This window comes from Canis aureus, chromosome 6 (genome assembly GCF_053574225.1).
Source record: "Canis aureus isolate CA01 chromosome 6, VMU_Caureus_v.1.0, whole genome shotgun sequence".
Taxonomy (NCBI): Eukaryota; Metazoa; Chordata; class Mammalia; order Carnivora; family Canidae; genus Canis; species Canis aureus.
In genome coordinates, this window is record NC_135616.1 from 78211865 (window position 1) to 78225523 (window position 13659).

Consider the following 13659-nt stretch of genomic DNA (forward strand, 5'->3'; position numbering starts at 1 on the left):
AATTATATGAATTGTGTAATATACTGGGTTAAGATAGGTCTTTCTCTAGGGACTCATTTGCTGGCAATATATTATGATCCCTCTACTTTAGGAATCCTCAAACCTTCCCTTTTGTAAGATATGAAAAGAGTTGACCTTGCTCGAAATCCATTGGTGTCTAATTGATTTGAGGTATATGCAGAATTTCAACAAGACATTCTCCTAAAGCCCTTTTGTGATCCTTTTCCCAGGAAGCTTGGTGAGTGGGGCTTACTGAATATTCAGCAGCATATAAAGTATGCTTTATGTCAGGAGGAAAATATATCCATTAATTGAACACACTGCTGTGGTAAACAGGAATTAAAATGCCATTAAAATAGCGTGCCTTTTTTTTTTTTTAAATCCAGATGTCAAAAACCTTGAGAACTTCCAGCTGGTAGAAGGTGTCCAGGAACAAGTCAATGCCGCCCTGCTGGACTATACAATGTGCAACTACCCACAGCAAACAGAGAAATTTGGGCAGCTACTTCTTCGATTACCTGAAATCCGGGCCATCAGCATGCAGGCTGAAGAATACCTCTACTATAAGCACCTGAACGGGGATGTGCCCTATAACAACCTCCTCATTGAAATGTTGCATGCAAAAAGAGCTTAGGTTGCCAGCCCTCAAAGCTCTGCTTTCAAAACGAAAAAGATATTGGAAGGGAGGGAAGAGGAACAGGAAGAAAGACAGAAAGGAAAAAAAAAAAAAAAAAAAGAAGGAAACAATACTCTGAACTGCTCCAAGCAACACTAATTAAAGACTTGGTGTAAGGATATTGAGTTTAAAAAGGCATAATAATCAAATACTTAATAGCAAGTAAATGACGTATCAGGGTATTTGTATCTGCAAACTGTGAATCAAAGGCTTCACATCCCCAAAGGATTCCACATAAAAGACATTGTGACTGGAGTGGATTGAACTCACGGGTGGATACCGACACAATAGCAGAATAACAACGGACGGAACTATTCTTGTATATTTAAACCGATCTCCGCTGTGAAGAAATTTAGGAACTGATCTGTGTTATTAATTAGGCTTATACAGCAGGGGATTCGAGCTTACAGAAATGCCTCCATGGTTAAGCTGAACCAAACTCAAAAACCCATCAGCTGCACCTGTACTAGCCCTTCCTTCCCTCTTCCTTTCAAGGACCCAGCACCTTCTGTCCTGTGATCATGGGCTTGTGCTCAGCCACACCCACTAGTAGCTCCACCAAATCATGAAAAGCCTAATTTTGAATGTCTGTGTCTTAGACCTGCAAACAGCTGATAAGAACAGTCTAGAATAGGTTAGCTTGCCATTTTAAGTATGTTCTGGTTTGTTTTGTCATGTGTTCATAATGTCAAAAATAAATAAATTAGAAGCAGGCAGTATCCCTCTTCTGATCTTATAGAAGCATTAATCAATATTAAGGGAAAGGACTACAAACCTAAAGCAAATGCTCCATAGCTAAGGCACGCTAGACCTTAATTTCTGCTACTGTTACTGAGACGTGGCTTTGGCGTCGTCCGACTTCATAGAAATCTCTTGCCGGAAGGCTTGTTAGGGTACCTCCGTCTTTTTAGCCATCGACGTTTGTAGTTCATTTAGAAAGAAAACCCAAAATGTATTTTACTGGGATGTCAAGTAGTCACCGTGCTAAGTAGTTTAAAGCTGAAGCATGTTAAGCTATGCAAAAGGAAAGGAAAGGGTGAGCTAATAAACTGCCCCAAGTCTCCTTGCTTGTTGGCGATTGAACGTACCCTAGGCGTAGAACGGCAGCAGTGATGCTCACATATGGACTTGGAAGGATGCTAAAGCAGTTCCCACCTTCCCCGAAAGGGAAAGGAAGAGCGTGATACTGACCTGAGTCCTAGACCAAAGTCTGCTCTAGAACAAACACTGAAGGACAAAGAATTGCAAAACCAATCCTCCAAAACAACGTTAGCAGTATTATTGACACGCAATGCCACAGGTATGGAAGTCTTGCCTTATTTCACAATTCCGAGAGGTAGCTGTGCAGATGTGGATCAACATTGGTTTGAAATAAAGTATTAATACTTTAAAGTCAAATAAAAGATAGTGTTTACATTCTTTAGGTCCTGTGGGGCGGTTGCGGGGGGGAGGGCGGGGAACCGTGATATGACAAAAAATAGCGAAAGCAGTAATTTCCTTAATGTTATTTTTCTGATCGGTAATTATTTTTAACAGTACTTAATTATTGTATGTCGTGAGACACTAAAATCAACAGTGGGAATCTCATTTAGACTTTGATTTCTTTGAGATTATCAGCGGCACAATCACTTGTTGTAAAAACTGTAAAAACTAAAAGTATCTCCTAGTCCCTTAATTCTTTTCATAAATGTTTCGGGCTTTTGAATAGTTTATTTATATTGTATATCATAGTTTCAACTGTAGACAATTACGATGCTAATTTATTGTTCCTTGGTTTCACCTTTGTATAAGATATAGCCAAGACCGAAGAAACCAAATATATGTGTTTACTGTAGCATGTCTTCAAGTTAGTGGAACATAGTTCAGGGACAGAGAAGGGTCTTAATGAATTAAAAGAATCATTCACTTGATTAAATGTCTGTAAATCTTCATAATTCTTGCTGTAGTTTATTTAATATCTATTGTAAATTATGTGACTCGGAGTTTCCTCTGTTTTCAAGTAAATTTACCAAGGGTGGAGTCTTACCTGGTTTCCTTTACAAGCGTTGTAAGTTGTATACCAAAGATATTAGTTACTACGTCTGTGTGTACAAAAAGGATTATTTTATTATTATTTTTTAATCGCCTCTAATATTCGTCCGCGTGAAGGGTACACATTCGCTAAGCTGAAGTGTCCACAGCTCCTCGTGCAAAATCTCAGTCACCTGTAACCGTGGCTCAAAGGACAATGAAACACAGCTGATCAGAGTCCGTGTCCAAAGCATTCAGTAGACTGGCGGCCTCCTTAGTCTCCCCAGTTAAAACCCCGCGCTGGCCAGAAGACCCGTGGAGGGGAATGGCTGTTGTCGACAGTTACCGAAAGTGGCGTCCTCTATGTGGAACATGGGTGGCGGCAATTATGAGATTCGTGGAATAGTTATCTGGCGGGTCTTTAGCTTTGCAAAAAAACCCATAAAACAAAAACAAAAAAACCCACCCCTAAATAGGTTGATTCTGAAAGTCCGTGTTTTCTTATTTTAAATAATAACTGTAGTACTCTCCGCTGAATATTAAACCTAAGAAATGTCAAACATACTGGTATGTTGATGACCCAGCAAATTCCATCCTGAGTAGGCCTAGAAAGACGGGCAACTCGGAGAGTCGCATCCACACTCCTGGTGACATCAAGATCGGAAGTCGATAAAAACAGGAACGCACCTCGGCCACCGGGCTGTGGCCCATCCAAAGTTGGCAAATGAAATTTCTCTAGTGTCCATTGTTAAACCAGTCTGGAATGAGACATTTTCCTTAGCAACTGCCTTATCAATCACGGGATTTATTAGTAAAAGCAGACTCATAGAAGCGTTTTCGGCTTAGCCTGGTTTATTATAGTTGGTCTATGTTTGTAAACAGACAATCTGTAATGTCTGAACGTTTGTATTACAGATCTGCAGCTACCTTGGACCTGAATCCACGCAATGTTTAGAGTGTGAAGTCGGTTACTTGTTGGCGTTTTCTTACTGTATCAGTGAAATACATATTGTCATGTCAGTTCTTGCCAGGAATTTCTCGACAAAATGGATTTTTTTTCAGTATTTCAATAAATATTGATATGCCCAGCCTGATAATTTTTAAAAGTTTATATGCTGTCCTCATTCTACGAGAGACTGAAGCTCCCGAGCAGTTAAAATACTTGACTAGGCGTGGAGTCCAAAGAATTCCACAGGAACAGACCACGTTACCCTCTCTAGATAGTAGCTAGGGTAGTTGTGCCCTTGGTTGGATAGTCGAAGCATTAAACAGTCTGTGCATTCCTCTCTCTACACACCAAATAAGGCATTTTACATTATTTACTGTGGTAACGGATTGGCAGGAAAATCTTTTTTGTTTTTTTGGCAGGAAAATCTTAAAGACACTTAACTTTTTGTCTACCCTGTGCCCTAAAAACTACCGAGGGATCTTCAGAACAGCTCTATCTGGTATTAGTATGATCTTCTTAGGGTTTCTTGCTCAGAGTGAGAAACTAGCCAGTGATGGAGCAGGGATTTCAACCCAGGTATTTTGGCTCCAGAATCCACAATCTAAAATGCTTACACCACACTGTCTCTAAACCAGGGTGACACTTAGGATTTGCTTCAAAAGGAAAAGACGGTGGATAAAATCAGGCATTGAATCACAGCTAAGTGTACAAATACTGGTAACGTGGAAGCCTAAAAGCCTTTATGTTTTCTGGAGTTTAACCCTAAAAAGTAACATGTCTATGTCCTAGAAATTAGCCTTCTTCGGCACCATTGAGTCCTTTGGGGATGTTTAAAACAAGAGAATACATACAAAATCCATTTGGAAATAAATAAATACCTCGATTACAAAAGTATAGAGAGAGGCAGAGACACAGGCAGAGGGAGAAGCAGGCTCCATGCAGGGAGCCCGACGCGGGACTCGATCACGGGTCTCCAGGATCACGCCCTGGGCTGAAGGCGGCGCTAAACCCCTGAGCCACCCGGGCTGCCCAGAAAATAATAATATATAATTGTATATTTTGATTCTGCAATTTGGCAAGAGCCACAAGACAATATGCTTATGAAACACTGTGATGCAGGGAAAGCTATCTTCTCTCCCGCCACGTCTGCCGTCCCCAACTAAGCAGGAGTCCTCCTCCCTCTGCCACGAAGGCGCTGATTTTTCTTAGGGTCCATCAAAAAGATACCAAGGAGTCGGATTCAAAACACCCCACTTAGGGTCTGCTAGATGACGAAACTAAGGCTTTGAAGCAACTAATGAGTGGCCTATAAAACGCATCTCCCTCATCAACCTCTTACCAGGAAGAACTTTATTTAAAAAAAAATGCTTGCTGACATTCCATGGAATATGAAAACACGTGTTCATGTTTACTTGAGCTACAACTTACATGCAGAAAAGTGCACATTTAGATGCATTCTTACATACGCATAGCCCAGGTAATCATCGCAGGCCCACGTCCAGCAAGAATAGAACGTCAGTTTTTTAAATGTTTTTAGAAGTGGTTATACACATTTTTTTTTTAAGATTCTATTTATTTATTCCTGAGAGACACAGAGAGAGAGAGGCAGAGACACAGGCAGAGGCAGAAGCAGGCTCCCTGTGGGGAACCCGGTGCGGGACTCGATCCCAGGACCCCGGGGTCACGCCCTGAGCCAAAGGCAGATGCTCAACCACTGGGCCACCCAGGCGTCCCAGTTATACATACTTTTTAAAAATTTGGTGGAGACGGAGTTTCCCCAAAGCCCAATCCAGCAGCCAGTAGAGGTCATCCCGATGAGAGCAGAGGCCCCACTCCGTCACCTAGAATAACACTCACGAAGTTGCTAAATCCATCAGTATGCTGGAGCCTCTAAGAAAAAAGTGGCCCACGCTGATGGGCGTTTGATTGTTATATTTGATATTCACAATAACTTTGAAGAGGTTTATACCTTTAACTAAGTTTGACATCCAGTTTGAAACCATCTCTGATGTATATTTTTATGAGAAACATGTGGAGAGTTTGCTCGACATAACACAGGTCAAAATGCTACGATACTTAGCGATCTTGACATTTCCCTGGAATAATAAGGACCAATTTTCCTTAACACTGAACAGGAAGTGTATAGTTGAGTCACTCAAAATAAATACTCTTGCACTCCTTTAACTGCTGCACATAGGCATTTGTTATATGTTAAGTTAGGAATTAATAATTTGGTGACATGTCAGGCAGTAATTGTGGTTGGTTTGTAGAAAAACTTAAGAACCAATCTATGAAATGTTGCGTGTTTGATTGTTGCTGGAAAAGAGGCAAAAAGAAGTGTAATTAGACTAATCACTGAGTGTCCCTGATACGAGTTTGACACTAAACCACCAAGAAACCGGTAGACTCGGGTGTGCTGGACCCTCTACACCGACTCCAGCTGAGGCCCGTGTCCTCCAGATCTCAGGCTGCCCGGGACGGACGGTGGAGGCCAGGCCAGAGGCCCTGGGACCCCGGATCTGAAACTGTCCTCAGGACCGTACCAGTCAGGGACCCCCGGGGGGCTGGGCCCAGGGAGTGACCCCAAGGTCCCGGGATCGAGTCCCGCACCGGGCTCCCTGCAGAGAGCCTGTGTCTCTGCCTCTCTCTGTGTGTCTCTTGTGAATAAATTAAAAAAAAAAAGAAAGAAAGAAAAAGGACCACCCCAGTCAGAAAGGGCCAGAAGGAGACCACGTGTTGAGACTTGATTTGCACCTGGTTCTTGAGCTCGATGGGCCGCAGATGGCGACCCCGGCCTCGCCCGATCCCGCAGCGGCCTGCGCCCCTGTCGCCCCGGCTCAGCTCCGGGGGCCTCAGGTCCGTGGGACCCAGGCCTCCAGCACTTGAGGCGCGGGGCTCGAAGCTGCCCAGGTTCCCCACAAGCTGGGCCAGGCCTGCTCTTCTCCTGCCCCTCTGCCCGGACCCCCCCGATGGGCCCTCTCCTCCCGGCCCTGCAGGTGAGGTCAGGCCTCGAGCTCCACGGCCTCCGTTGACCCCCAGGCGCCCCCCTCAATGCCCTGCAGACTTGCGCCCCAGCGCCAGCGCCCCCAGGGCCAAGCTCGTGGCCCCCTGGCCTCCAGGCCTCTGAGGCCCACTGTCTTCAGGAAGAATGTCCAGCCTGCCCGCTCAGACCCCCCCCTCGGGCCTTTTGGGACGCGGCACCCCCTTCCCTACTCTGTTCCCCAAGCGCACCAACCGCCCTGAGCTACTTGCCGCCCGGACACAGCCTGCTCCTTCCTGCCGGGGAGTTTCTAGGGCGTCCCCCGGAGCCTTGGCAAACTCGCAGCGGCGTGGAGAGAGCTTCCCGCTGCCCCAACCCTTCGAGGCCCCTCCCCAGCCAAGCCCAGAGACCCCATTTCTAGGCCCGACGCCTCTGACGTTTCTCTGCCAGGGTCGCCCCTGTCCACGGTGAGCCTGGGGCAAGGGCAGTGCCTGGAACAGCTCGAAGCCACCAGCCCGGGCCGGAGAAGAGAGCAAGGCCGCACAGGGGCTCCGGGGGAGACTGGGGACAGCGCTCCCGTCTGTCTCCTTGACCCCAGACGTTTGGGTGGGGCCCAGACCGAGATCACCTAGCGCCCCTCCAGCACGCTCATCCACCCAAGCTCCGTGTCGCTGATGAGTTCCGTGTGTCCCGCAGGGATGGCTGGCACGTGTGACTAGGCCTCGACTGCCGTCCCGAGCGAGTGGTCAATCCAAGGACGGAGGCAGCGAGGGTGGCATTACCCCCTCGGCCCAGGCGCTCGGGTCGTGGACACCATCGGAGGGAAGAGCGGCAAGAGGCAGAGGAAGCGGGGCCTGCGGCCCCAGGGAGCAGGCCCGGGGTAGCTGAATGGGTAGGGGTGCAGAGCGAGAGCTGGGCACGATGCGAAGAAGAAAAAGGTCTAGAGTCAAAGCTTTCCAAAAACGAAGCCGACTCCATCAGGGGCTGTCGTTCCCCAGAAGCCGTTCCCCCTAAAGCTGGATTGACGGCGGTGTGGGGGCCCGGGGGCCCCTCCAGGGACGCTCCACAACTGACAGCGGGGCGATCCAGCTGCCCCTCCAAACAGCCCGGCCCAGGGCTTCGGGAAGGCTCTTTCTCCTCACTTCCTCCCCCCTCCGGGAAAATGCGCTTGTGTGTCTGGAGTCTGGGCGCATGAGGAGATCCTGACGGGCAAGATCCAGCGGCTCCGGGGCCCCCGGCATGTGCCACAGGAATGCACGACGCTCACTGGAGTGTTTAGGTCTGAGGCCACGGAGAAATCCCAGCCTGCCAAGCACGTGAGACCAGCTCGTCCTCGCGGCAGGCGGTGGCTGGCGTCCTGAGAAAGGAAGTGGCTACTTTTGGAGAAATGCTATCCGCACGCCCCAGGCTCCTCCACCCCTGCCGTGGAGCTCGTGGCCGTGGAGGTGCTGCTTGTGCCGCGTCCGCCTCCTCCGGGCGGCAAGGGGCCCTCGGGCCAGCCGGGCTCAGCCTCCGGCCTGGCTGGGCCTCGCTCCCCGCCCCGTGCTTCCCGCTCTCCCCGCCATCGGGCGGAAGGGAGCAGATGGAAGAGGCCTCACCAGAAAAGCCCAGCGCAGCCATAAAAAAAAAAAAAAAAAAAAAAAAAAATGTGTGGGAAATATCAGAAAGGGACACAGAACATGAAGACTCCTAACTCTGGGAAACGAACTAGGGGTGGGGGAAGGGGAGGAGGGCGGGGGGTGGGGGTGAATGGGTGACGGGCACTGAGGGGGGCACTTGACGGGATGAGCACTGGGTGTTATTCTATATGTGGGCAAATTGAACACCAATAAAAAATAACTTTATAAAAATTAAAAAAAAATCTTAATTGGAAGAAAAACAATTTTTGATTTTTTAAAATTCAAATGCAATTAATTAACACAGAGAATGTATTATTGGTTTCAGAGGCAGAGCTGCGTGGCCCAGCAGGCCCGTGCAACAGCCGGTGCCCGCGCCCTCACGAGCCCTCCCGCATGCCGGGCACCCACTTACCCCACCCTCCCAGCCCCCCTCCCAACAATTTATTTATTAATCCAGTATTTCTCACCTGAAAAATAGCAGCTGAGCCTCTACTATGTGCCAGGCAATGATCTAGTTAAGGAAATGCATTCAAAGGACACATACGAGGGGGCCTGGGTGGCTCGCTCAATTAAGTGTCCGCGTCTTGATTTCGGCTCCGGTCACAATCTCCGGATGGTGAGACCGACCCCACGTCAGGCTCCAAGCTCGGCTGGGAGTCTGCCTCTCTCCCTCGCCCTCTGCCCCACCCCAGTTCGCTGTGTGCACGAGCGCTCTCCCTCCCTCTGTCCCTCTCTCTCAAATAAATAAATACATCTTTCTTTAAAAGAATAATTCATGAAAACAGCAGCCTCTGCTTACGTGCTACCTGGCATGACACACTTGAGAGCCATCTTGTCGCCCCAACATCCTTCCCGGACACGTGGCCACCAGTTAGAGGCTACATTTCCCTCCCTTCTGAGCGAGGTGTGGCCCTGCGACCTGGACTTTGGCCCTTATCCACCCCCACCCCCAAGCTGGAGGCCAGGTGAGGCAGCAATCCTGACCCCCAGGGGACCGAGGAGCAAGAGGGTAGGAGGACCTGGGTCCCTCGGGGGCCTGCTGAGTGGCATCCGGCGACGAGACTTACGTAAGAGAGAAACACACTGTTCTTAGTTAAGCCACCGTACTTTGGGGTCTTTTTTGTTTCAGAAGCTTCACATTTACCCTAACACACAAAAACGATTTCATTTAATCCTCAGGACGACCCTGCTTATGACCAAGGACCCTGAAACTCACAGCAGTCGAACAGCGTGGCCCAAGTCCTAATGCTGCTGAGGGCCAGTGTGGGGGTCCACGCAGCTCTGCGGGGCCGGACCCCGATGGTGAACCTCTTTCTTAGCAATCGGGCCTTCCTGAAAGCACAGACCCAGACATGTTGCAAGATTGACATTCATCCCACAACAGGAGCATTCTCTTTAGCGTTCAAAAGAAACAATGGGGGGATCCCTGGGGGGCTCAGTGGTCTAGTGCTGCCTTCAGCCCAGGGCGTGATCCTGGAGACCCGGGATCGAGTCCCACGTCGGGCTCCCTGCATGGGGCCTGCTTCTCCCTCTGCCTGTGTCTCTGCCTCTCTGTCTCTCAGGGATGAATGAATAAAATCAAAAAAAAAAAAAAAAAAGAAAGAAGAAAGAAGAAAGAAAGAAGGAAGGAAGGAAGGAAAGAAAGAAAGAAAGAAAGAAAGAAAGAAAGAAAGAAAGAAAGAAAGAAAGAAAGAAAGAAGAAAGAAAGAAAGAAAGAAAGAAAGAAGAAAGAAACGATGGTGGCAAACACTTTTTTTTTTTTTTTAATTATGGCACCAAAATCAAAACATTTTTCTTTTCTCAAGAGTCTGAAGAATCCCGGTTCTAACCGCCGAGAGCTGAAACAGGTGTTGAGAGCTCAATGCCTGGGGAACAGCCTCCACCTAAACATTGTTTGAGTCTCACAGAAATGAGAACTTAGGGTGAAAACTTTTTTCTGTACACCATCTTTAAAAAAAAAAAAAAGATTTTATTTATTTATTTATTTATTTATTTATTTATTTATTTATTCATGAGACACACAGAGGGAGAGAGGCAGAGACACAGGCAGAGGGAGAAGCAGGCTCCATGCGGGGAGCCTGATGCGGGACTCGATCCTGGGACCCCGGGGTCACGCCCTGAGCCGAGGGCAGACGCTCAACCGCTGAGCCACCAGGTGTCCCAACACCTTCAGCCTCCTGTGTAGGAATTCGTCACCCCTCATGTTTGTACACAGTAAAATACGTAGACATTTAGACGTCATATTCACTTCCTCACCCCAGGCGCCCCCATTCTGCAAACCACCTTGACAGGAAACCTCCTCATAATCACCACCTCTTGCCCAAATTTTAGTCCTGACCGTGTTGTAACTTGAAGGGCTACCCTAATTTTCTTAGAACAACGTTTCACTGGTAGCTTACTCTTTATTTTATCACAAAACGACTCAAAAGACATCCTATGTGCATTCATTTTGGAGGATTGTGTGACTCCAAAGCAATAATGTTTATGAAGAAAAAAACATTCCGTGCTTGACATTTCTACTCACACCCCACTGCCGAAGGCCCAGTTACAAAAGCATTCACTGTTGAAGGGGAAAAAAAAATCTCGTCAACTAAATTCAACTTAAAAATTATGACAAAGAAAAAAAAAATCTTGGGGCTCCTGGGTGGCTCAGCCAGTGAAGCATCCGACTCTTGGTTTTGGCTCAGGTTGTGATCTCAGAGTCGTGAGATTGAGCCTTGTGTCAGGTGGAGCCTTCTTTCTTTTTTTTTTTTCTTACATTATTATTATTATTATTATTATTATTATTATTTAATTTGACTTCAATTAATCAACAAATAGTGTATTATTAGTTTTGGAGGGAGAGGTCAGTGATTCAGCACTTGCACCGAGCACCCGGCCCATTGTACGACGTGCCCTCCCAGATGGGCACCCGCTTCTGCACCCCTCTGTTTCCTACTATCAAGAGTCTCTTATGGTTTGTGTCCCTCTCTGACTTCGTCTTGTTTTATCTGTTCCTTCCTTTCCCCTATGATCCTCTGTTTTGTTTCTTAAATTCTCATCTGAGTGAGATCAATGATAATTGTCTTTCTCTGATTGACTTATTTCACCGAACATGACACCCTCTCGGTCCATGTGGAGCCTTCTGAAGATTCTCCCTCCCCATCTGCCCGTCCCCTCCTGCCCCTAAAAACAAACAAACAAACAAGCAAACAAAACAACAACAACAACAAAAATACACTTGTCCAAGGATTTTCCCCAGAAACAAATCAGGATTAGCAAAAGCTCTCTGCTCTGGAGGTGGAGTGAGCTGCTATAAATAAGTGTGGAAACACGTGTGCCATTGCCTCCGAGTGTTGCCGTAACAGGTTCTATCCCCCCCCGCCCCCCTCCCTGCCGTGGCCTTGTATTATTCGAGTGTCAAATGTTCCTCTGGCCATTGTGTGGCCTGGATTCAAGCCAGGCTCCCTGGGCACTGCCGGCCGGGGCGCCCTCAGCCTCCCCCTCCCTTAAGGGAGCCTGAAAGTGTGTGACCCCCTGTGGGATGTGACCCCCCGTGGGACGAAGAGGAGCCCGCCCCTCTCCTGACTCGGCTGCCCACACACAACCCCCCAACCCCCAGTGTCATTATGAGAATCGGGCCAAGGAGGCCTAACGAAGAAGGCCCTGTGCGGAGCGCTGGGCCCTCGCCAGTGAACGCTGCCCTGTCTGCATGCCCCAGCCCTGCAACGTGGCCCGAGTGGGTGGCAGGGTGCGTGCTGCACGCCTCCTAAGGCCTCACAGCTGACCAGTGGCTGCGTCAGGACCCAGCCCAGCGCCGCCTGAACGCAAAGCCCGGCCATTCAACCACAGAGCCATGTATTTTATTTTGGATTCATACAGAATCTATGAAAATGTGGAGAGAGGAACGGCCGAAGTTCGTGTCGACTTCATCAGCATAACTGCCCGACTCTTTGAGGCCAGTCTCCCTTTTCTCAACTTTAGGTGAAATAGATTTATAAAGAAAAGGCAAGGAAACACAGTTAGCACGTGATTATTTCACATCTTTAAAAATAATCACATTGGGGCGCAGCTGGGGGGCTCAGCCAGTTAAGCATCTGCCTTCGGCTCAAGTCATGATCTCAGGGTCCTGGGATCGAGTTCCACACACATCGGGCTCCCTGCTCAGTGGGGAGCCTGCTTCTCCGTCTCCTGCTCCCCATTTGTGCTCCCTCATTCTGTCTCAAATAAATAAATAAATACAGATCTAAATAATAATAATGATCATTTCTTGCGGGGGGGGGGGGCAGTGCCTGCATGGCTCTGTCAGTTAAGCTTTGGACCCTTGATCTGCGCCCAGGTCTCAATGGTAGGGCTGTGAGTTCAAGCCAGGTATTGGGCTCTGCACTGGCTGTGGAGCCTACCAAACTAAAATGAAATAAAATAAGTGAAAATGATCCCTTTGGCATAACCAAGCACAAAAATGAAAGTAGCTCAGTGGTATCTACTTCTCATCCCTAGTTTTCTGTTTGTTTACTTTTGCTTCATTTCATTTTCATTTTATTTATTTATTTTTTCATTTCATTTTAATGTAAAGAGAAGTCAAAGGAGGATCTGGTGGGGTTTATCCTTAAAATAAGAATATTTTATTCTTATTTATTCTTATTTATTAAATAAGAATGTTTTATTCTTATTTATTTTATTCCATATATTTTATTCTTATAAATATAAGAGAGAGAGAGGAAAAGTGGGGGGGGAGAGGGAGAGGCAGGTTCCCCTCTGAGCAGGGAGCAGGTGGCCTGAAGCACCCGGGCGCCCCCCTGGTTTATTTTCAACACCACAAGGCAGACGCCGTATCCAGCTATGCTGGTACCTGAAATGTTCTAGTCGATGAGAATTTTAGGGAAGGGGCAACATTTAAATTTGGACGCCACTTACGAAGGTCTAAGAGGCTGAGCAGTAGGGGACTACTGACAGGTGCAAAGTGGCAACTAGTGAGCCAGGGGAGATTCACAGGACACATCAGAGACCAGAAAACAAGGGCATCGAAGGGACAACAGTACGAGCTCAAAACATGGAGGGATTTGGAAAAAGGAGGAGAAAAAAAAAAAAAAAGAGGTGGGATGAGGCCTTTACACTGAATAAAGAAAAACATGTCATCTAGGGTCAACCAGATAACGATAAGAAGTGTCATTCTGTTTCCTAACATTACAGCTGTCATTGTATTACCTCATTCTGTGGAAAACTGTGGCCAAATAAGGTATCAATGTGTTGGGAGTTGATATCAAGTGATTTTATATATATGTAATTTTTTTTTAGCCCTGCAGAAGCATCATCAGAACTTCCTGCGTTTATTTTCACGAGGTGCGCAGGAGCTTAGCTGGCACTCAGCAAGTCAGAAGAGGGGGGTTTCCATCCAACTTTGATTTACGATCCACAGAGATGCCAATTTCCTGTTTTTGAAGCG

At 47.4% G+C, this 13659-nt stretch overlaps 1 protein-coding gene across 5 annotated transcripts in view; it reads left to right on the forward strand.

Moving 5' to 3' along the window:
* Positions 1-3783, forward strand: part of NR5A2 (nuclear receptor subfamily 5 group A member 2) — a 138857-nt gene extending 135074 nt beyond the window's left edge. For 4 of the 5 annotated variants that reach the window (XM_077902403.1, XM_077902399.1, XM_077902402.1 and 1 more), the window contains one exon: positions 387-747. In XM_077902403.1, coding sequence (XP_077758529.1) covers positions 387-634 — 248 coding nt within the window. In that variant the 3' untranslated portion in view covers positions 635-747. Of the gene's footprint in view, positions 1-386; positions 1977-3601 lie in introns of those variants that run through there. The other variant, XM_077902398.1, reaches the window with a different exon arrangement.
* The last annotated feature ends 9876 nt before the right edge of the window (positions 3784-13659 follow it).